This window comes from Pseudonaja textilis, chromosome 3 (assembly GCF_049901715.1).
Source record: "Pseudonaja textilis isolate UNSWEBS1 chromosome 3, rPseTex1.2, whole genome shotgun sequence".
Taxonomy (NCBI): Eukaryota; Metazoa; Chordata; class Lepidosauria; order Squamata; family Elapidae; genus Pseudonaja; species Pseudonaja textilis.
Window position 1 is genome coordinate 169,749,860 of NC_141992.1, and position 23,389 is coordinate 169,773,248.

The 23,389-nt window shown below is 36.9% G+C and overlaps 2 protein-coding genes across 25 annotated transcripts in view; both read left to right on the plus strand.

The window, feature by feature from the left end:
- Positions 1-9,042, plus strand: part of PKIA (cAMP-dependent protein kinase inhibitor alpha) — a 43,270-nt gene extending 34,228 nt beyond the window's left edge. For 3 of the 21 annotated variants that reach the window (XM_087931412.1, XM_087931417.1, XM_087931414.1), the window contains exons 2-6: positions 365-440; positions 3,261-3,343; positions 3,787-3,875; positions 6,202-6,379; positions 7,605-9,042. In XM_087931412.1, coding sequence (XP_087787538.1) covers positions 6,229-6,379; positions 7,605-7,684 — 231 coding nt within the window. In that variant the 5' untranslated portion in view covers positions 365-440; positions 3,261-3,343; positions 3,787-3,875; positions 6,202-6,228 and the 3' untranslated portion in view covers positions 7,685-9,042. Of the gene's footprint in view, positions 1-364; positions 441-1,115; positions 1,160-3,260; positions 3,344-3,786; positions 3,876-6,201; positions 6,380-7,604 lie in introns of all 21 variants that reach the window. The other 18 variants (XM_087931425.1, XM_087931424.1, XM_087931423.1 and 15 more) reach the window with 10 other exon arrangements.
- A 5,901-nt stretch (positions 9,043-14,943) lies between these two features.
- Positions 14,944-23,389, plus strand: part of ZC2HC1A (zinc finger C2HC-type containing 1A) — a 30,867-nt gene continuing 22,421 nt past the window's right edge. For 2 of the 4 annotated variants that reach the window (XM_087931431.1, XM_026706057.2), the window contains exon 1: positions 14,944-15,160. In XM_087931431.1, coding sequence (XP_087787557.1) covers positions 15,145-15,160 — 16 coding nt within the window. In that variant the 5' untranslated portion in view covers positions 14,944-15,144. Of the gene's footprint in view, positions 15,557-23,389 lie in introns of all 4 variants that reach the window. The other 2 variants (XM_026706058.2, XM_087931432.1) reach the window with 2 other exon arrangements.

The following is a 23,389-nucleotide window of genomic DNA, read 5'->3' on the forward strand; positions in this document are numbered from 1 at the left end:
TCTATAGGACCCTATAATCCATGCAGTTTTCTTGGCAACATTATTTTTTGAAGTGGCATGACATTGCTTTTTTTCTTAGGCCTGAAGGGGAGTGACTGGGCCAGATTCACCAACTGGTTTCATGTTTAATGCAAAACTGCAACTCACAGTCTCTTAATTTCTGTCGCAACACCTTTAAACAGGTGGCTATGGTCAGTTTGTAGTCAATAATCCATTAACATAGGGATTTTTTTTAATTCAGAACTTGCCTGTGTATGTTTCCTTATAAGGAATAATGGCTTCCAAAATACTGATGAATACCACTATATAAAAAATTTATAAAAAATAAATTGAACTAATTGAACTCCTTCTCCATTTTCTACAGATTGTCATAACGAGAGGAAGTTCAGAAGTTTTCACTTCATTTTTGTATTAATTACAACTTGCCACGTAGCCAAAATGTGGGTAATCTTTTATTATTATATAAGGGGTAAGAAAGTAGGACATTTTCATAATCCACAGGGTTAGGATTTCTGATTACTCTATGCATATATTTAAATTAATATACTCAAGGCTGTGACCATTATTTTAATACAAGATCAGTTTTGTCATTTTTATTTGTTGAAATGATTTTTTTTAATTAACATTGACATGTGGGTGTGGAAAGCAATAATAATATGCAACTAGCATGAAAATACTTTAAAGCATCTTTAATTGATTAATATAGAATATTCATTGCCACTTGGTGATTACAATTTTATGTAGGTCATGGAAACAAGATTTATTGTCAGCTTCCACCTTAACAGATAAGCAGTCTGATAGGGATAATTAGTTTGTGACATTGGACTAAATTAATATCAAGAGTTCCACTTTGCTTTAAAGGAATTATTTGCTAATTACCCAGTGCTTTTGTAGTTCAGAACTCAGCTGAGGAGTTAAATTGAATTTAAAATGGTGCCTTGGATTCCCAGAGGAAAAGTGACTATAATAATAGTATATAATAGTAGTATGATACTATTATACATCTTTATATTTAAAGGATCAGATATTTTGATCCAGAAAATATATAGTCTTTCCCAGTTTTATTGTTCTACTGTGTTAAGTGCATTGTCTTTTATGTGTATCTTGGTTTTTAGCTTGGAAATCCATACCTTTTGGTGGTAGTTTTAATTTAGAGAAGGTGAGAAAGATTTATTTATGTGTCTCTTTTCTTGTAAATAATCAAAATCTCTTAAATAATCTTTGAAAAATCTTTCTTTCAGTTTCTCCCCACCCTTTCTTCTGTTTTTCTTGCTACTTTCTTTTTTTTGCCTGTTCTGCAGTGGAATGTGTTATCAAAAACATATCTAGAACACGATTCCAGATCACATGAGAAATTAACACTGGTGAAAGTCAAATTGGAACATAATGGGAAAAATGTTCTGCTGGAATACTTGGGTTTAATAAATATTTAATAATAAATATGGTAAATCATATTCTTAATTAATATGCTTTACCATTTTAACAAATAAAATTAAACTTAACGCTCTAGAAGGAAGTTTTGGCAGCTTAAGGTGCAACTTAACTTGTTCCTCTCCATAGCTGCATTCCAGAAAATGAGGGTTTTGCCTTGTCTTACTTCTAAGCCATCTATCAGCCACAGAGTGTGTTGTTTTCCTGTTGCTTTGCTTATTTGTTTGGCCATGGAAACTGATAGCTCCCTGGGGTGCAATTCAAATAGCTATCTGTGACACATCTGTAGCTCCTTGTTCAAAGACTCGGCTGAAAACATGTGGCCTTTTGCCAGCTGGCAGGAGGTTGGATGTAGCCTGTGATACCTCTTCCTCTATGTCCACTTCACTTTAAGAGTTTTTCTCTCCCTCCCCCCCCAAAAAAAACCCTCTGCCCTTTTCTCCTTTTGTCTAGTTCTATCATTCTAGCCTCTCTCCCCCCCTCTCTCACACACACACCACTATATCTCTTCTCTCTACCTCTTCTGATGGCTTTTCTCTTTTATGTCACCTTATACTATCTGCTATCACCTTCCCACCAAATATCCCTGGCTTCTCTCACTGCCTTTACTATCCCATTATACTCAACAACTATTGAAACTGCAATTTCTCTCACTGCCTTTACCATCCCATTATACTCAACAACTATTGAAACTGCAATTTCTCTAATTTTTCACAAAAGGGAAAGCTATCTGTAATGTTTAGTTTTAGTAGAAGGCCATAATGGTATGATACTGATGAGAAATAAAATGCCCCTTCCCTGCTGCACTTTTGCAGTTGATAGGAGCAACTTTAAGAAGAAAAAAAGAAATAAAAACTATTTTAAATTTATAGAGGCCATGAAACTCTCATTATGACATTGCCCTCTATCTACAGCTTTTAAAGAAAAATCTATTTTATATTTAAAACATAATACAATATAGTATAAAAAATAAAAGTGGTCCTACCCATAATTTGAATGTGTGTTTTGAAGTGCTGCACAAAATTCAATTCTTGCAATTGCTCAATTCTTTTTACTTTATTCCTCAATTCTTAGAGCTGTGAGCAATAGGAAAATAGCCAAACTGAATACATGTTCAAACATGTATATATATCCATTTATTTTGTGGATAACAGCTGATGTAGTAGAGAAATGAAATCATATAAAGTAGCTACACACATCTCCCTTTTCCCCTTTCAACACACTTGATGCAATCATTTGGCTTCCAACTATTTTTGTTTATTGCATGAGTATATTCTTTTTTTTCTTGAAGAGCTTAGCTCTTTGTGAGGGGAATAAGTGAATTTTTGGGGGGAGTGACTGATCAAAATTACTTGGGAAGCTATATGATGTGGGGAGTACTTGAACTTAGATCTTGCAAATTTAAGTTCAATCATTTCACTAAGCAGGGCTGTGCAACATCCTTATGGTTACAGGTGCACTTTTTTGGTAACATTTTTTTACCTGGAAGAACTGTAGGCTATGTGGCTTATAACAACTTTGAATGGGCAGATGGTAGTAGGGTTTTAAAGAGCCAAGGTCAATTCCTTAAGCTCTCCCTACTTCATCCCCCCCCACAAAAAAAAAAAAAACCCTTTAAACATTTTGGCCCATCCTTTCCAAGTTGTTTTCAGGATACAAAAATAGAGTGTTAGGAGACTACAGATAGCCTTACATTTTTGAGCATCCTTCAGCTATGACCAAAATATGTTGAAGATCACAGTTTGGGAGTTCTGGGAGAAGCCCCCAAGTTATAGGGGAGATGAATTAAAAAGTATGTTGTAAGATGTTTCCTTTTAAATATTTTCCAGAAGAAAGAGCAACAGAAATCCTATAAGGATGTTTAAAGAGTCAAAATGAAACCTTGCATAGGAATGAGATGAAGATTGCTAAAGTGAGTGAGAAAATTCTATGCTTACATTAATGAGAAAACAATAAGATTTAAGGAATAGTTTGCAAGAGTAATCTATCCCCATTCCTTTTTTAAAAAATTTGTTGTGATACAATTTATTTTGGCAGAGAAATAGTACTTGTGAAATTGGGCTATCATTCTCTTCATACCAATTGCTCTAGGTCTGGAAACAGTATTGTGGTGGAAAAAGAGTCCCCATGCCAATGTTGCTGGTGCTTTGTGTCCCAGAATGGCATGTGTCACCTGAGGTTGATCTGGATTTCAATGGAATTTAAATGAAGTAAACAAATAAAACCAACCTCAAACTATCTAGTAAGAGATAAAATAATGTGATCTGGTAAAGGTAAAATTATAGTTTCTAAGCTTACTGTAGCTCCTTCTAAAGATGATGAATTTTTGCTCACATTAGAATCACATTTTTGCAGTTTATGAACATTACATCCTTGTCCTGGAAAATGGTCTGTCAGATATGGATGCATGAGAGAAGCTCTTGTCAGTTTGAAGATTTCTTGAGGTAATTCTCTTGTGGAGGGCTTTAATGAATTCATGAGCCCCAGTTTAGGTTCTTTACTAGATTAAAGTAGCCTGTTTGAGCAGATGGCTGTGTTTATATATAAGTTGCTTGGAGATATTCAATATGGCTATATTTAGCTTGCATAAAATGTTGTACCTAATCCCTATCCTCCTGCTTGTCAAATAACCGTTCTAGTGGCTCCAGGAAGGCTCTAGTGGTTGTTTAGATTTGGCTGAGTGAGCAAAAGAAAAGAGGGGGAAACCACATAAGTAAAGAGGTTAAGCTAAAAATACCCAAGTACTTGTTAAGAGAGCAGATCTGCCTCAAGAGTGTTCCTTCACTGAAAGCAGTCAGTTTATAGAAGCTGATTAAAAGGAACCAGAGTAACATTTCCAATATCTGCATTCAACCTAAAATCCACTCCTTCAGTTCAGGAGGGGACAGCTGTAAGCTGATAGCCAACTGCTTATTAGATGCTGCTATCACCACTGACATAACCTCCTGTATCAACAATTGCAGAAATTTTGGTGGGAGTGCAGGGACAATATTTTAAGTAACGAAAATATCTTAGCTTTTGACTCTGCTGTTCAGTTTTAAACACAATGCCTAGTTCTAAGTACCAGTTCTTAAGTGCCCTGCAGATGGATATCTAAAACGTTTCCTTCTTTTTTAGTATAACATACATATTATACACAAATGTTACTCTGGTTCCTTTTAATCAGCTTCTATAAACTGCCTGATTTCAGTGGAAGAATGCTGAATTTATACATAATTTAAGGAAACAAAACAAATAGTTTCATAAAAAATAGACATTAATTAGATAATAAAATATCAATAAATAATTTCAATATTTAAAAATTTTTCAAGATACATTGAAGGAAAAAGAATAAGACCAATGCCCCTTCATTTAAAAGCTTTCATTACTTGGGTTTCTTTATCCAACATTGTTATATTATTTTTCTTATTCTTTCAGTGTAATGTCTGAGAAGACATATACAAACATGTCTTTATTTGTAAATAGGGTTTTTTAATTGATGGAATTGAAAAGATCCAAAACCCACAAAACTCTTATTTGGATTATGTGGATTTATTTTTCCACTCCTGCGTGGTTTTCTGTCATTCTCCCTATATTTTTATTCTTCATTTTTGTATATTGTATTGTATGTTTTCATTTCTTCTTTCCGCTTGTGAATCACCCAAAGTTGTTAGGTGGCATATATATTTAAATAAATAAATAAATGATTCCTTCAAGACTTGCACCAGTTTGTGGTCTTCCACACAACATAATTCAAGGAATACTGCTCTGATATACTACATATACAACTACATGCTGTTAATGTAGTATGCACAGGGGATTTTGTTTCCATTTCTGTTCATCTCTGGTGAGATCTGTCAAGAGAGATTGACAGTCTTCTCAGCTATTGCATCATTGATGTGGAACTTTTCCAACAAAGGTCTGTTAAAATCTTCCATGTCATAAACCCTTATTTATTTAATAAAATTTCTGCCCCACTCTAAGGCAGTGCAGTAAGTAGTCAGCGGTTAAAACACTGGGCTTGTCAGCTGGAAAGCCGGCAACCCACGTTCAAGACCCAGTACCATGTGACAGGGTGAGTTCCTGTCCTTGTCCCAGTTCCTGCCAATCTAGCAGTTCAAAAGCATGCAAATGTGAGTAGATGAATAGATTTCAGTTCAATGGGAAGAAACAGCTCCCCATGATGTCATGCTGGCCACATGACTACAAAAATGTCTTTGGACAGCACTGGTTCATTGGCCTTGAAATGGAGATGAGCACCACCTCCTATAGTTGGCAACGACTAACGGAGTAAAATCCACAGGGACTCCTTTACCTTGTTTACCATCTCAGCTTCATGACTCTGGGCAGTTTACAGTAAAAAATAAAGTAATAACATAAATAATAAATATTGTTTATTTGAAAGGCATTTGGGCAATGAAATGGTAAGCTACATAGCTTTTCTCTATTTTTGTGTGCTTTGGTACTATTTATCATTTATGTTTTTCATTTGACCCTTATTTTGTGATCTCAGCCTTTATTTTGGAGACAGAATATATAGAATAGCCATTAGGAACATTAAATATAATCATATATGGTACACTCAGAATTATTGTTTCTGTTCTGTTCCTGCTTAGGGATTTTATGTCCAGTATCCTATTGGATAACTCCTCCAATCCCTTCATTTAATATGAAATTTCACTGTAAATCAAGTGTATCATTTTTATATTTAAAACATTTGAAAATTTCTCCATCTCTTAACTGCATGCCCTTCTTTGCAGTAAAGAGATTGTGTTTCTCTGTTTTTTTAAGATACTGCTATGAGGATACTTGTTAGCAATGACTGATGTGGAATCTACATATGCAGATTTCATTGCTTCAGGAAGAACTGGAAGAAGAAATGCTCTTCATGATATACTTGTGTCTTCAACAAGTGGGAATTCTAGTGAACTATCCCTGAAATTATCTGAACTTGATATAAATAAAACTGGTAAGTATCCATATTTTAGCAAAAGAAAACTGCAAGAGGAATCATTCTTGAAAACAGTGTATTAGGTTTTGATATCTATGCATTGTTAAAATTATACTTGACATACACTTACACCTGCACATATTCATACACACAGTATATATTGTTCAAGTATAATTTGAATGTGTATGTGTGTTGTATGCATATACGTATTTCATAGCTTAGAAATGATAAAACATTTGGTGTACCTATGATCCATCAGCTAAATCCTCAGGAGCCCCTTTCTATAGTCATAGAGGGAAAGGAAGGGTAAACTATTCACAAGGGTTTGTTAAGCCTATTGCATTAGTGGTAAGTTTTGGCTGATATGATGGGTCACAAGCTATTTAGGCCAAAATTAGAATAAATATGATTACTACTGAATTTTTAAAATATGCATTTCCAGGAGATGGCAATGTTTTCCAGCTGTTATGAGAACACCTGAGTCCATATTTCCAGAACAGGGAAGTAAATATCTCATACAGAGTAGGTAGTGTTCATGGCCATGTAGAGATTATAAGCCAATTTACTTATAAACTAAGTAGGGTCAAGAGGCAATGATTCTAAGCCAATGTTAATTCAGGACACAGTTTAATAGTTGTGATAGTTAAATTATTTCTACATAGAATTCTGCTAGCTACTTGTAGATACATCTTATAAAATGCTTCTGAGCTATATGTACTTATATGTGTAAACACACATATATTTAGCTATTTTAAGAAAGGCAAGAACAGAAGTACAGATGACAGTCTATCCCTTTTGTATCTTTCGAAGTCAGCCATTAGGCTAACTAATATGCTGAGATATATGCCATAATTATGAAGTGTGGGAGAGCGAAAATAAAAAAAATTACATACATGCTACACCACACATTGTTTTATGTCTATTATTAAATTTGCTCCTCTGAAATACTAAAATCAGTTTGAAATGGCATGTTCTTTGATTACAGAATGCCATCCAGTCACTTCTAACATAATGAAGCCCCATCTAAAGTCTTCTGCTTTTGCAGAATTTTTGCATTATTAAGTGGGAGTCTGCCTTTATATTTTGAATCTCATTCTCATTGTATAAAACTTACGTAGCCAGTTAGTATTGCTTAAAACCAACCCAGACTTGTGTATCTGCCAGATATGAACACAGTGGCACATGCAAATTTCAGTTGCATTGTTCATACTATTTTTACTAAATTTACCTTTGTTTCTTGCAGAAGGGGAAGAAGATGCACAGAGAAACCCCACTGAACAAACTGGGGAAGCTCAGGGGGAAGCAGCAAAAGAAGAAAGCTGATGTTTTAGGTTGACTGACAGTGACAACTGTACAAATATTTTCGAACTGCAAAAGCCTGTTGGAAAAAAGGTTGCATCTTGTGAGCCAGCCACTTGAACAAAAAATAAATTTAAAATGGACGAATCTCATTACAAGAACCTGCACAATGCAGTACAAAAAGAAGGAATGCAGGTGGTAACAGTAGACAGAACTTTTTCTATCTTTGTTAGCAATGGTTGAGACCTGGTTACTGACTAGGAGACTTTGTTGAGAGATGGATCTCATAACAAATGCCCACACTGAAATACAAAATACAAATTAGGAATGATGTAGATCTTGTAGCAAAAGTAGCATTCAGCTGAACAGAAGCTTGAATTGGATTGTTTCACAATAGCTTCAGTGATCTTCTGAAATTGCCTGGCTAGAGTATTCACCTATTTAAAAAAAAAATCACTTTTAAAGGAAGCACTGGTTGTTTTTAAAGAACTCTGCTTTTCTGTTTTCAGCCACATTACTTACAATGTTTTATATTGCACAATTTAGATGCTCCACAACTGCCCTTTCTTGAAATGCTTATGAAAGCAACTGTGACTATGAATTTTTCTACAACTTGTTTTGAAAGGGCTAGGGTTTGGTTCATTTTCTGCACCGTGTGTTGTGTGCACGTGATCATCAATTGCTAAACTGACGAAGTTGCTCATTTAGTTACGAATCTGCATTCTTTCATTTACAAGATAAACTTTTAACATAAGTAAAAAGTACAGTCAGGTGTGTCTTGTGTTTTCTCAGTACAGTTATTTGCTTGTGAGTAGTTGGAAATCCAAGAATCTTTAATTCTTTAAGGGGTATTTTTGTTGTTCAGACAACTATGTTAACTGCTAAAGCATAAGAGTAAGCACAGTACATATTAAAAGACATGAGCTCATAGCAGGTGGGAGATAAAATCTCCCACGCTTTAGTAAAGACCTACTTCCTAAAATGAAGAATAATTTATTAAAACTTTTAGAATTGGAGTATTCTCATTTTTCAATCAATATTAAAGTAAAAAAGTTATTTTGTTGTGGCAATCAAATGGATATCAATCACAATTTGTCCCAAGTCCTAATGTTTGTTTCTTTATTTATATTTCAGCTTTATTTCAAATGCCATGCACTTTTCAAATACTTGTAATTTTATTAAAATATTAGTGTAACTTTGCTTTTTAGTAAATCTAAACATTGGTTAACGAAACATACATTACTGTTGTGACTAAGGTTGTAATTTTTACAATATTACTATTTTACGGTTGTCACATGGACGTTGTTGGTGTGAGGTCTGTAAATACTTTAATTGGCATTGAATTTAGTAATTGGTGTTAATAAATAACAACCAGCAGAATATTTATGGCTCATTAGCATAGTTTGCTTCTCTATGCCTTTGCTTATATAGATGCTCATTAGTTAGATACATATTTTGAGTGAAGAACCTTCCATTTACAGTCCAAGGTTGACTTGAGGTTTCCATTTGGATGACCTTCATCATTTAATTTTAGTTCTTGACAATGTGCCTGTCTTCTTCAGCAAGAACTGTATGTCTAACCCATCTAATACACTTCAGGAGTTCAGCAATGTAGCCAAATAGGATTCACCAGTTTTGTATCTTCTAGGACTCATTGGACATATGTCATGCAGGAATGAGTCACTTTTGAGAAATAGTGCGTATCTGTCACTTGCATACATAAGAAGTGTGCTCATTGAGCATTCCTAACATATCTATGACACCTGTTAAAGCAGTCTTCTCAATAGTTCAGTTTCCAGAATTCTCAGCCTGGCAACAGGTAGCTTCCAGTTCCTCCGGGGAATAAGTTAAGCATGAGAGTCTTTCTAATTACACAGTATGTGTATGTTTGCAACAGACTTTACAGTCTCAATTTCATCCTGAATAGCACTTTTTCCCTAGAAGGATAAACCATGCTATTTGAGAGAATAATAAAGTAAAAAATGGAATGAGAGCTGTCAAATGACATATGGAAAAAAAGAAAGAAGCAAGTATTTTAAAAGTTGTCAGAAGTTATTTATAAAAATAAAAAATGGGATAAATATCTAATAGATAAATAAAATGCAGGATCTGAAAAACAAACCACCACCACTGCCTAAATTTAAAATGCAGAAGCCCTAATTTCAGTAACTTTGTTTTATTTCCTCTTCATTGCTTAGAAAATAGAATTTTCTTTTCAGGTTTTCCCTGAATAGTTGGAGTTTTTGATCTGCTTTCCACCAGAAGTTTTCAACATACTTTTCTCTCATAAAAATGTATGAACCGAACCTCTACATTCATCTGTCCCATTCTGTGTTACTACATGGCCAACTTAGTAACTACATGCATTTTCAAAATTCACAAGACTAGGATGAAATAGCTTCTTCGTGTCATCTTCCACTAACTAGTATTTTTCATGAACATTTCCAGGCATCTTTAAAATCATGCAAGTTGCTAGCAATATATACAATTTAACTATGCACTATGTGAAAAAGTCTTTTCTCCTGCTGGTTCCTTGCATCTACACAACCTCAAGTACTAGCATTGTGACAAAGGAAGAAAAACTTCAATATTCATTCCATGTATGGTTTTATATAAGTATAATTTAGGAAACCTTAGAGGGTAATCAAAGAATCCTGGTGGTGCAGTGGTTAGAATGCAGTACTGTGGACTAACTCTACCCACAGTCTGGAGTTCAATCCTGAAGAGGCTCAGCCTTCCATTCTTCCAAGGTTAATAAAATGAGGAACCAGATTGTTGGGGGCAATATGCTGACACCATAAGCTGCTCAGCTGTAAAGCACTATGAAACATTATATAAGTTTAATTACTATTGCTATCAGATATCCTGCTGTGCATACAATTAGATGCAGGTCCTTTAAAGCTGACTATTTTGAAGACAAGTGCTTCTCATTCTGCTGCCTGATAGCATATTTCTCCTCTTGATTTTATCTCAGAACTAGTGTTGAGGTTTCCCGGCAGATGGTCTTGAGGGATTTAAATCCCCATGCATTTAGACAAAATTTCTTAAGTGTGTTATAAGTCCAAATCTGAGGATGGTTGTAATTGGTATCATGTAGGCAAAGCAGAATTCTGTGAGAACTCAGATCTGCTTTGCTTAAACAAGCTGTCTAGCAAGAACAGAACCAAGTTCTGGTAAGACTAATCTTTGCATGCATAAAGCTGAAATCCAGAAGACACTGGCAGTCACATTGCCCCACTTGTTTGGCATATAGGAGTTGCAAGGATAGACCTCTCTTATGTGGTAGCCATCAACTACTCGACAGCAAACGCATAAAATCAATAGGGAATGGAAACGGTTGTTTTGCTGTCCAGAGCAGAAAGTATCTCCTCGATTGGCTCAACTTGCAAAGTGAAAAAGCCCTGTAAAAATTCTTATTTTATACATACAAAATTTTTACTGTGTTCTCAGAAGGCAACATTACAAGTCCTGAAAGAATTCCAACTCTGCATAGATAAATAGGATAATAATAATGAAGAACCCATTTAATGTTAAACAGATGGCACATTCACTGCTACCAAGGTAGAACTTATTAGATTTATTCATGGAGGAAAGGGATTCATAAATGTATTTACCATTTTAGGTGGTCATGAAATTACAAGGTTTGCCAATATTGTGTTAAGTGTGCAATAGAAATACTACCATCCACAGAGAGGTTATAGTGAATGAATTTACAATTGTAAGAAAAAATATGAAGTTCTGTGATGCTGCCCTTGTTGGAATACCCACACTGCCAAAAATGTGTTGAGCAGAAATGCTAGTCAGTCATACCAATTTTGGACATGATCTTAGGACTTTGTTAGCAAAGCTACAAGTAATGTACAGAAATCCAATTACAGATAGTTTGCAGATTCCAAATCTGCAACATGTAAGTTTCTAGCAATATTTCCTTTACTACCAAAGGACATCAGTGACATCACAACAGGATGGGAGTCTTGGACAAACGTGTAAAAACATCACATTTCAAGTTGCCTTAAATAATAACACTCCCTTTCTCAATCTGGTTTCTGCTTTCAGCATTTTGGAAGGAAAGAAAAATATTTCACTTGTCTTCTTCAATTTTAAAACAAAATTATTTCTCTCTGCCCTCTTATTCAGGTTCCAGATCATATAAAGAAAACATAAAGGAGAAACTGCTGACAGTGAGAGATGTGACTGAGCTGCACAATAGTTCAGGGGTCCTCAACCCCTAATGGCCGTGGAAGCAGCTACACTTGCACGCACAGTGGACAGGTGAGCGTGCATGTGCAGCTCCATTACTGCAGGCAGTGGGCAGGCATGCTTGCCACTTGCACAAATGGAGCTGCATGTGCATGCACTCTCCTACTGCTCATGTGGAACTATACCCTTTAATTAGCATAGCCATAAAGTGCAATGTCACATAACACCAATGTACAGACAGTTGTGGCAGTTCCAGTTGCTGTTAAATGCAGTCATTAGGCACCACTTCATGTGATTACCATTTGCAACCTCTGCCTGCAGCCTGTGACTTTGCTTCTTGGAAGCTAGCAGTAAAGGTAGCAAATGGTAATTGTATGACTGGGGCAGGGATGGGATCTGACCAGTATAACTACTGGTTCTGTCTCTCTACATTGCGCGTACGAGTGCAATTTACGACCTGCTGAGCTGCCCAGATAGCTGAGCAGTGCTGCGTGCAAGTGCGCAGTGGTTGGAAAAGCCCTTATTTCCTGCTTTTTCAACCACAGCTGTGTTGCGCAAAGCAGCTGCAGTTGAAAAAGAAGGAAATAAAGGTCAGGTAAGAGTCCAGGCGGGCGGGTGGGCCAAAACAGCAGCAGACATAGAACCAGTTTGCAGCAGACATAGAACAGCAGCAGACGTAGAACTCTGTCTGCTGCTCTTCAGAACTACCGGTTCTACAGAGATGGACAGAACTAGTAGTAGAATCCCACCCCTGGACTGGGGGATACTCATAACTGCAAGCTAGCTGGCTGGCAAGCAACCAAATTGTGACCACATGACCACAGGGATGCTACAACAGCCACAACAACCAGAAGTCCCCTAGTTCAGCAATATCACAATTTCCAAAGGACAATCTACCTATTGCAAAATTTTGCAAAATTATTTTTCAGAGCCAGCAGGGGGAGTTCTAACACTATGTTTTCACCATTGTAACTTATTTTAAAAAACAAATGATTCTAGAAAAACATTGACAAACGTTTTTGTGATTTAATTAGAATTAGCTTATTTGTTCATAACCTTGCATATCTGATGAAGCACTGAACCTATGTCATTATGGCTATGTTCACAGCACCTATTTGTTCATGATTAATAGTTTACTTAAACATACTTACATATGTACATATTCACTTTATTTTATTTCACATTTACTGTATTGGAATTCCATAATTAAAATGATATTTGCATTGTGTATTTTTTCTAATTTTCAAAATGTTTCTTTTTCCTGCAAAACACAATCCTGTTTTTGAACCTCTTTTACATACAGTGCATTAAAATTTCTTGCAAATCTTTTTTAGTGATATTTACAAGATTACTATACCAGGCAAAGTGACAGAATGCTTCCCTTGAAACAAAATCCCAACGCAGATTTTTTTTCATTATGTATTTCCTGGGATTAAACCAAAAAATGGCAAAAGACAGGCCAAAGATTACTGTACAGGCTAAACAGACTGTAACAGCAGACGAAACTCTCACAAATACGACCCCCTTACTACCAGTTTTAAGAATAAGTACAAGAATTGAATCTTCCCCTTTGGGAAAAACTCATCAGTTCTGATACTCTTAAAGTGAAGAGGGGTAAAACAAAAACATATTCTACCAAAAGAACAGTAAAAAGAATGCAACACAATGCTTATGCAGAATTAGCAGGCATGTTACTGTTTTCAGTGTCCATTTCAGATGCTGCCAAGTAAGTTTCCAATGTTTTTTTTTAATTTCAACTATCAACTGGTAACCCTTTAATGTCAAAAATGGCAATGCTGCCATTTAACTACAGCACTGTATTTTTGCTAATCTTAGAAATAACAAATATCTGTATTACTGATGTAATGAATTGTTTCTTTGAACATACATTATGAAGAAATTCAACTTCAAGTAACAGTATTCATCCACATCATTCTGCTATATCTATCAACTGTCAACATACTTGGATGTGGTCTTTAAGCTCATTTTTTTATTTAAAAATGTTGGTAGTTGAAGAGAACATATACAATCATTAAAATGATATTTATTGACAGAGGACAATAAAACCTGAGATAAACAAGGAATAGAGAAGGAATTATTTTTGAAGACTGGCAGCCAGGTCAGTGGGTAAGCCATGCAGACAATCAGGGAAGAAGTGAGGCATACCCATTTTACGCTGCCTGTAAGACCTCTCTACATTTATGTCAGTTTTAATTTGGATCAAGAATCAAATTTAAAAGAAATTTCCCTTTATGAAAGAAAATATGCTTCACTGAATCTATAAATTGCTACGAAATTGCCTGTGTCTCTGCCTATCCCATCATCTTGACGCACTTGTTCCCCTCAGTTAAACACTGACAACTTGTGGGACTGCAGGAATGTGCCTATTACTACTCCTGCCCTCCAAAATAGCATTCCCCCAGGCCCATCCAGCCCCAGCCCTCCTCTGCTTTAGAAAGGCATTGAAAACGTGCCTTTTCAAAGCAGGCCAAAGACCCAAGTGATTCTATGACCACCGCTGAGTGATGAATGATGAGGGATAGTGTAAACTATGTATTTTGGTACTGTACTTCCCTTTGGGGAAAATGTCTGACTTTTTGCATCTTGGTTGTTTTTACTGAGCCTCTAATACAGGAGTGCCCAACTTTGAAATCTCGTGGACTTCAATTTCCAGACTTCTCCAGCCAGCCATGTTGCCTGGGGAATTCTGGGAGTTGAAGTCCCTAAGATGCCATAGTTGGAGAACCTTGATCTAATGTGTTGTAATGTGACCAGCTTTAACTTCATCTGATCAGATATTCATTCACGTCCCATACATTATTAAGCGATCCAAAAGTCACTCCTGTGGTCACCAGGACTCCAACCACGCCTAACTACTGTGTGAATGCTCCCCACCCAGCAGAAAAGCAATAAAATAAAATAAAACGCCTTGTATTTCTGCTGAGCGCGGTCCAAAAAAAAAAATTCTGCCAGAAGGGCAGGGGGAAAAAAAAGTTCCTTGGGAGGTAGGACCAATTAAAGGTATTAGGAGCAGAAAAATGCCCAGGCAAAGGAATTAGACACCAAAAAGCCCGCCCTTTTCCACGCCAGGGCGGCGACCGCGAAGAAGAAAGAAGCCAGAGCCGCAGCCTAGGCCAGCCCATCCGCACTGCGTGCCGCGCCGCACCGCCCTTTACCCCCCCCACTTGTGCTGGGAAACCAATAGACGCTGGGGATGTTAGCGGCTGGGAGGTGGCCGTGTTGCTACAGCAGCGGCCGGGAACCTGAGACAGGCAGGGAGCGCCATGGAAGAGCTGGAGGGTAAGGGCGGGGACTGCGAAAACAGCCGGGGATCCTTCGCTCCTCCAGGCTGGCGGGAAGAGAAGGAGACGCGAGGCTCCGGGAAGCGGGGAGGAAAGGGTAGAAGGCGGGAGGACTCTTCTGATGCCCGAAGTCGTTCCCCCCACCCCCGACGGCGGGAGGAGGCTCTCTTCTCCCGGGAAGGGGCCGAGGAGGAAGGACTGGGGTCTCCCGAAGGGTTTGCATCCCCACCCCAGCCAGCCAAGGCGCGTCTCTCTCCCGTTTGTTACTGGGCGTGTCGGGGCTGACTGTCTATTCCAGCCGTTGCTCTGTCCCTCCTGCGGCGGCTGGGTTAATGCCGGGGCTTTGGGGACCCCTGCGGTCATTTTGGAAGACGGGTTGGAGGAGGGATGGCTGGTGAGTTCCAAAACGGGCCTTTTTGCCAGCCAGTGCCGTTCAGTCCGCATCTTTTTCTGAACCGTGCAAGTCTGTCGGGCTGAAGCCCGAGGTCGGGCTTTGAACTCTGGGTGTGCTAATTACATGATTAACGCAATTTGTTAGCCACTGCACTTGGGGCACAGTCGGGAGGGAGTGGGGAGTGAAAAAGGTGAGTGGATGCCAGTGAATTCGCTTTTTCTCTTTTCCTGCCTTTTTATAATGTATTTGCAGAAGTGATGCTAGGGAAAGTTGGGGCTAGCATGCATCATATGATGAATATTAGCATGGAAATCCTGAGAGAACTGTTTTTAATGTAAGTACATATTTGAGCCGCTTGAGGTTGTATATTCAATTAGGAATGCAAAGAGTGAAAAGGGGGAGGAGGGGGGTTTTATTGTCATTTGTGGAAAAGGCCTACTAAACCGTTTACTCTTGGAAACAGCCCTTTGTTGGTTTTGAAAACCTACCCTGTAGTGGAATTGGGTTTGGCAAAGCTTTCTTGCCACATTTAGCCAACAGAATCCTCATTTAATCTTGCTGAGGATGATGACAGCACTATTTAAAGTGTGTTGGCATCTCTCTTGTTCTTTGTGTGGATTGGCTTGATTTTTGATTGATTTTTGGCCTTTTTTATTTCATAAATCAAAATCAGGAATGCTTTTTTTCTTAGTTACATTTTTTATTTTATATGTAATGTAGAAAAAAGTGTTTTTATTAAGAAAAAGTACACACTTATTTTAAATTGATACATTGAATACAAACTGCAAAAGTAGCTGTACACAGGATTACCTTGGGTAAATTTGTGTTTAAGCTATGTGGAGATTTATGCACATATCTAGTTCTTTGAATGATAAAATGAATCCCAAATGTGTATCTTCAATCTAAGTGTGTATGAATGTTAAAATATTTGTACTAAAATCCATGTTTTATTAATCTGACTTATATTTTACATTGATTCAATAGAGTCAGGTCTAATTACAGTATTTCTGGGCTTTCAACTGTTTTTTAAAGTAATGAGTTTCACAAGAAAAAGGAATGTTAAACTGATCTCACTATAGCGTCATACCAGGTATACCAGGTATATCTAACAATGCTGTAAATCTATGAATTTGATTTGGAATGAAATACCATTTAAATCAAACTGTTCATTTTTAATATCCTGCTGTTCAGTTTTCTTCAGAACTGTTGATATTAACTATATGCCAATTTAGTTGATTAGCAGTGCACCTCTATTTCATCTTATGATGCCATCCAGATGTTTTGTACTGTGCTTCAACTGCCCAGCAAGGAATTGTGTATGAATTGTGTTACAAAACAGTTTTTGTAATATGTTTACTTTCCTTGTTGAAATTAATTGTTGTGGAGAATATATATAATAGTGATTGCAGCAGAAGAACCAGAAAGCTGAGCTTGGGTTTTGTATAATGTTCAGTCTTGGTGCCCACAAAACCATGGGTATCATGGAACATTGCAGTCTAGGGACTTTATCTGCTGCTGTGGCAAAGGAGAGAATAAGAAGACAGGTGAGGAAGAAAAGAAGATAGCATCAAACAGGATGGATAAAGAGTGGGCAGAAGCAAACCTAAGAGATCAGGGAAACTTGTCCAAAAGAATAGCTACTTTGTGATAGCCAAAACAACTGGCCAGAGAATAGAATAGTTTGTCTATTGTATTCTAAGCTTGGCTAGGAAGGCTATGGCATGGTCTAACAGGACACAGCTTTCTATATTCAGGCCTGATGTCTTGTATACTCAAAAGATGTGTCGCCTTTGAGTGTACTTTCTCCTATTTTGTTTGGAAAATTGTTAAAATCATGAGTTTGTCAACTGTTGAAGCCATGCATGAATCCCAGCATTAGGAGGAGGATGGTTTCCTGCTTCCTTCCATTGCGGCATCTATCATAACTTACCCTTTGGTGCCTTTAGTCAGTATTAATGAAATTTTAGATTTCTAATATTTAAAAATGGAAAAGTTTGAACATATTAGAACAGTTGAAGATCACCAAACTATCATAAGTACTATTAAAATAAACCTACATCAAGAATATAGGATGAATGTTAGGTATTTTTGGTTTTACAATTGTTTTACTGCACAAGAACAGATTCTAGTGCGATGTTTTCAGAAAAACCTGTCTACAAAAAGTACGGAGCCAAGCAAGCTGGAAACAAACCTCAGGATACCATGCTTGAACCTAACTGTTTTTGTATACAGTAGTACTCAATGCACAAAGCTCCCCATTTGAAAAACTTTTTTAAAAATTCAGTCAATGAATGTTTCAATCAAACAATACCTATATTGTTTATTTCTTTATGGCTACCCACATAGTTTTGGTCTAATTCCATACTTCTATGTCAAATTTTATCCTGTGGATTATACAAATATTTATACAGAAACAGAAGAAAGTGTTCACTGCCCAAAGTCACTGGTTTGAAATAATGCTCAAAGATGTTCATATAGGTTAGTAAGTCTAAAGCAAATCATTTATATTTATTTAAAAGGGTGCTGATTCAGTTTAAACAAAGTTATTCACTTAGGAATATTAATCAGATGCACAGGTATAAAAATAGGGAAACCTAGCTTGGCAATAACTTTAATATGTATAACCATTGTAACATAATAGCTTTAAAAAGGCAAATACAGTTCTATTTACTGTCAATAAAATAACATTTCTAAATTCTAGTAATAATGCCATCCTATTGGCTTGAGTCAAATCACCCTTTAAATATTATGTCCAGATCTGGGCTACATTTTAGAAAGGATTTAAACAGATTGGAATTAACTCAGAGAAGAACAATAATGATCAGTGAACTAAAATTTCAGATTTTGAAGGAGAAATTAGAAAACACTCAAACTCAAATAGACTCATAAGAAATATAGTCTTATACAACAGAGAAGTAGATAATGCTTAGCTATTAGACAAAACTATGAAAAGAAACCAAATTTAAACCATCTTTTTAACTTATTTTCCTTTTCATGTTTCTTACTGATTGTATTTTTAAATATTTACTAAAATAATATTAGAATATTTTTTAAAACACAATGCCTGCTATAGAGCATGATGGATCTCTGCTGGATGTGTTCAAACAGAAGACAGAAAACCATGTGTGAAAAAGTTTTTCATTTGGATTGTTGCTTTAGGCACAACTTGGGCTAAGTGGCCTAAATGGCCCATTCCAATTTGATGGTTCATTATAGCTTTTATTTCGGTTTTAGAATTAGATATAGTCTGTATGGAATAAGCAATAATATCCTGCACTTACATTTCTGTGAATGACCTCCAATTATTTACCAGAAAAATGATATTATGTCTAATAAAGGTTTTGATTAGTAAAAGGAAACAATTTTCACAGGAATCTTTTTTTCTTTTTTGGGGGGGGGGGGCGGCTTCTGCTCCTCAATTTTCTCTAGAGGATTTTCCTATTCTGCTGACAGAAACTGTAGTACAAGGCTGTCAAATTCCCAACCCACGGGCCAAATGCCTTATGTGCTGGCCATAACATGCCCAGTTTAGCGAAGGGGGGGGGGGAAAGTCCTGATACGTCATGTGACGCCACCGTGATGACATGAGTTTGACACCCCTGCTCTAGTAAATCAAGTATCATTTAGCCAGAGAGAAACTCAACAAACATATGGAGATACTTCCATGTTATTTTAAAACCACGCATTTACTGAACCAAAATTGTAGTACAATAAAAATTTGTGCTTTGCATATTACTGAGTTAAAAGCCAGCAAAACTAATAAAAATAAATGCAAGGAAAATCACTATAATTTCCCTAAACCATTATAATATGGGCTCATCTAATACTGTACGTTGGTCCAATGCCTGGTAGGACAGCCAGGATTTTATAGTCTCATAAAAGACCAAGAGGGTCAAGACAACCTGAACATGGGTAGGACAAAGACTGCAGCAAAAAACTTTCATTGAAGGAACCTGAAACATGCCTACCCTGTCAGATTCAAAATAGACCCACAAATAACATGTCCCTGTGCTATGAAGAAATGTATAGGTGTGGTAACCAGTACCTTGAATTACACTTAGAAGTCTGCTAGAAGTCAGAACTACTGAAACATTAGTGTTGTCACATGGTTCTGAACCAGTTACTGTACATCTACTAAATAGTATTCAAGGAAAATCCCATGTATATACTTAGGAGTCCAAGTAAGGGACAACTAAGACAGAGGTGGTATTCAGCAGGTTCTGACCAGTTCTGGAGAACCAGTAGCACAAATTTTGAGTAGTTCAGAGAACCAGCAAATACCACCTCTGACTGTTTTACAGTATCCTTCCCCTGCCTTGCCCACCAAGCCATGGCCACAGAACCAGTAGTAAAAAAAAAATTGAATCCCACCACTGAACCAAGGTAGGATTGTAAGAAAGGCCTTTTTGGTTTCTACAGAGAGGCAGAGATAATGACAAACAAAAGTAATAGATAAAATATTCTGTAAATGAAGTCTCGGGTTCAGGAGAGTAGTAAGCAAATGAAAAAAAATCATCTGAAGTATAAGAGTAGATAAAAGGAGACTGGCAGAATATCAGGACCAATATTAACCCTTCAAAATGTACCAGGTCAGGAAAACAGACACTGCAAAGATTACTGGAATTTTACAGTAATGTATTGGGTGTTCTGCCAGAATTTCTCTGTTTTCTCTTATACCAATTAGAATCAAGGCAGGATTATTTAAAGCTTCTTTCTTACGCTTATTTTCCTAGGGTTACGTTTTCTTTACAGACCTTTTATCCATTAGCAGCCCTTGCAGTTCTCCTCCAACAATACTCTGCCTTTCTCTACACAATCCAGGAATGGATGCAGTTGGTGTACAGGGTTTCTGCAAATGCTTTCTGGCTACAGCCATTATCTGCTCTTTGAGCAGGAGCCAAGAATCTAAAAAGACCCCCCAAATTGTGCACTTACAAACTGTGAGTTACTATTTCATCCCATACTAAAGATGGAAGTTCCCAAGATCTGGAGGTTCCCAAACCCACAGTCATTAAATCCTGCCAAGGCTAGTATGAAACCCGTTCTAATCCTATCAGACATCCACAGTTTCCAAACACTAGAAAAATAGTTTGATAGCTTCTTGGTCATCCTGCGGTAGAGATATATATAGTAGTTGAATATCATCAGCATACTGATGGTACTAAGCCCCATATTAACAGCAGATTCATGTAGATGTTAAACAGGAACAAAAAAAGTGTAAAATCTTGAGGAACCCACTGTACCAGCACCAACTAGGACCTGCCCTGTAGAATCACAATATTTTATCCTCCAATTGTTTATCCTCCAAACCTAATCTGGAAGATAAGACATTGAAAATAGGTGAGAGATCAAGAAGGACGAGGATGACACCAATCCATTCTGACTCCACCAGAAATTACTCACAATGCTATGTCTCAAAACTGCATTTATGTTTGAAACCCATTTCAATTATTTATTTTTATTTTAATATAGATACAGTATATTTTTATTATTGTAAGCCACCCAGAGTTACCTTATGGTAAGATTGGCAGCTAAAAAAATAAGGAAATAAAGAAATCAACCTAGCTTGGAAAGTCCAGGATTTTTAAGACGTGTTGTAAGTACTAAAGATACTAATTTTTCCCATTAATGCCATTAATAAAATATTCAAGTCCATTTTTCCTGAGTAGACTGTAGGAGCTGTAAATGGGATAACTGAAGAACTACGCCTGCTTTCCATCACACAGTTGGCTATGTATTGCACATCCTTGCTATAAATAATAATACATGGAGTCCAATGGGATGTTAGAGTTTTCATGGTGGAACAGAAGGAGCTGATTTCTACACCATCAAGATAACTTTCAGATCTACTCAAGGAGGGTCCCAATCTTCACACAAAGATAATTGGGGTAGAAGGGAAGGAAAAGGCAGACTGTTAACAGACTATAACTCTTATAATGCTGGATTCCTTTCATTATGAAATGTTCAGTTGTATTAAGTAGGCAAACTTCCAGTATTGATTGTGTGCTATGAAATAAAGTATGGCTCTGGATTCATATCACTTTTCCATATAGTGATGGCCACTAATGTTTTCTTGTCTGTTGATATCATTGTATATGTTTGCATGATGACTACATTGAGGGAATTAAATGAGACCTTATGCAAGATTTCCAAAATTGTAAGACATTTTGGTATTCATATGCAAAGTCTTGTAAGACTTAATTTATTACTTTATGGTACCTATGATTGCCTGCCTTATATTTCTTAAAAGGCCAGTATGACTTCTTGATCAGGATGGCTTGTTTCAAATTTGAAGTTATATTTCCTCATTTAACTTTAAAGTTTTACAACATCCTGAAATTGGAGTGTTTATCCAAGTATGCAAGAAGTTATCAATTATGCCATTGGTCTGGTATAGTTGAAGAAATAGCCTTTATTAGATAATTATGTGATCAGCAGGATGTTTGAAAAGTGAAAGCTGTAAGAAAATTTTAGAAATCATTTAAACCAGAGACCAGCATACCTTCACTGAAGTGCTACTAGAAGTAAAAGAGAGAGATATTACAGTCCCTCTTTACAGATTCATGCCAATTATATAATATTGTATACATTTAATCACGGGGGATTGATGGTTCAGTGGTTAAGGACACTTGAGTTTGGCAGCTGGAAAGTTTACAGCCCATGTTCGAGGCTTGAGCACCACTCAACAGGGTGAACTCTCATTCATGCCCCAGCACCTGCTCACCTAGCAGTTCAAAGTAGGCAAGTGCAAGTAGATTAATAGGTACCACTTCGCTGGGAAAGTAACAGCATTTTGTGTGTCTTTGGCCTATAAGCCATGTTGGCCACATAACCATAGAAAATGTCTCCAGACAACACTGGCTCCCTCAGCCAAGAAACGGAGATGAGCAACGTGCCCTAGAGTTGGACATGACTGGACAGGATATATTTACCTATGCCCTTAATCAGTATAGCAAACAGTTTGGGTTATGGCAATATGTGTATTTCTAAGCTTAGGGTGGTGAGGTAATGTGAATAGATAAAAGTTACTTGAGTTAAACAAAGAGTCCTTGAAATTTGTTTTGTTGAGCTGTTAGTTTTTCAAGTGCCTCTCCTTTTCAGAATCAGCATTCTTTGTGTCAAAATGTTTATGGCTGAGCTCACATAGAGAATGTACGTAGAGAATGTACATATAGAGATACACATGGATGAATGCCTTTGAGAAAGGGGGAGGGACAGGATTTACTTGCCTACCGGACACCATTTTCCCTGTCAGTCAGGTGTTTATTATATCTAATTGATTTCTAACTGAATTACGGCTTTATTTTCTTTGGAAAATATATTTAGATTAGTAGCTTTTTAGTTTGCTCCCTCAAATTCCAGTTCAACTCATAAAACCGACTATTGTAATAACAGTTAGTTGCCCCATTAAAAAGTTTAAATTTGTTCTAATTTAACAATATTTATTCTAATTTGAGGTTCATTTACAACATTATCAACAATTCTTTAAAAATATGTTGAGTATTCTTTTTCCTGCTTCCATTTTTTTGGGGGGAAGGCAGTGAAGGAGGATATTCTTAGATCTTGTAAGCCAAGAATCATGCAGTCCCAGAAGGTACCGTATTTATCGGCGTATAACATGCACTTTTTCCCCCTGAAAATAGGGGGCAAATGATGTATGCGTGTTATACGCCGATGTCCAGGGAGCGGAATCCTCTTTAAGGGATCCCGTTCCCAATAGTGCCTAGCGGCGGCGCAGCATCGTGACGTGATGTCAGCGCTGCGCCCGCTGCATATTTTTTTCCTGAAATTTCCCTCTTAAAGGGAATGCGTGTTATACGCCTGTGCGTGTTA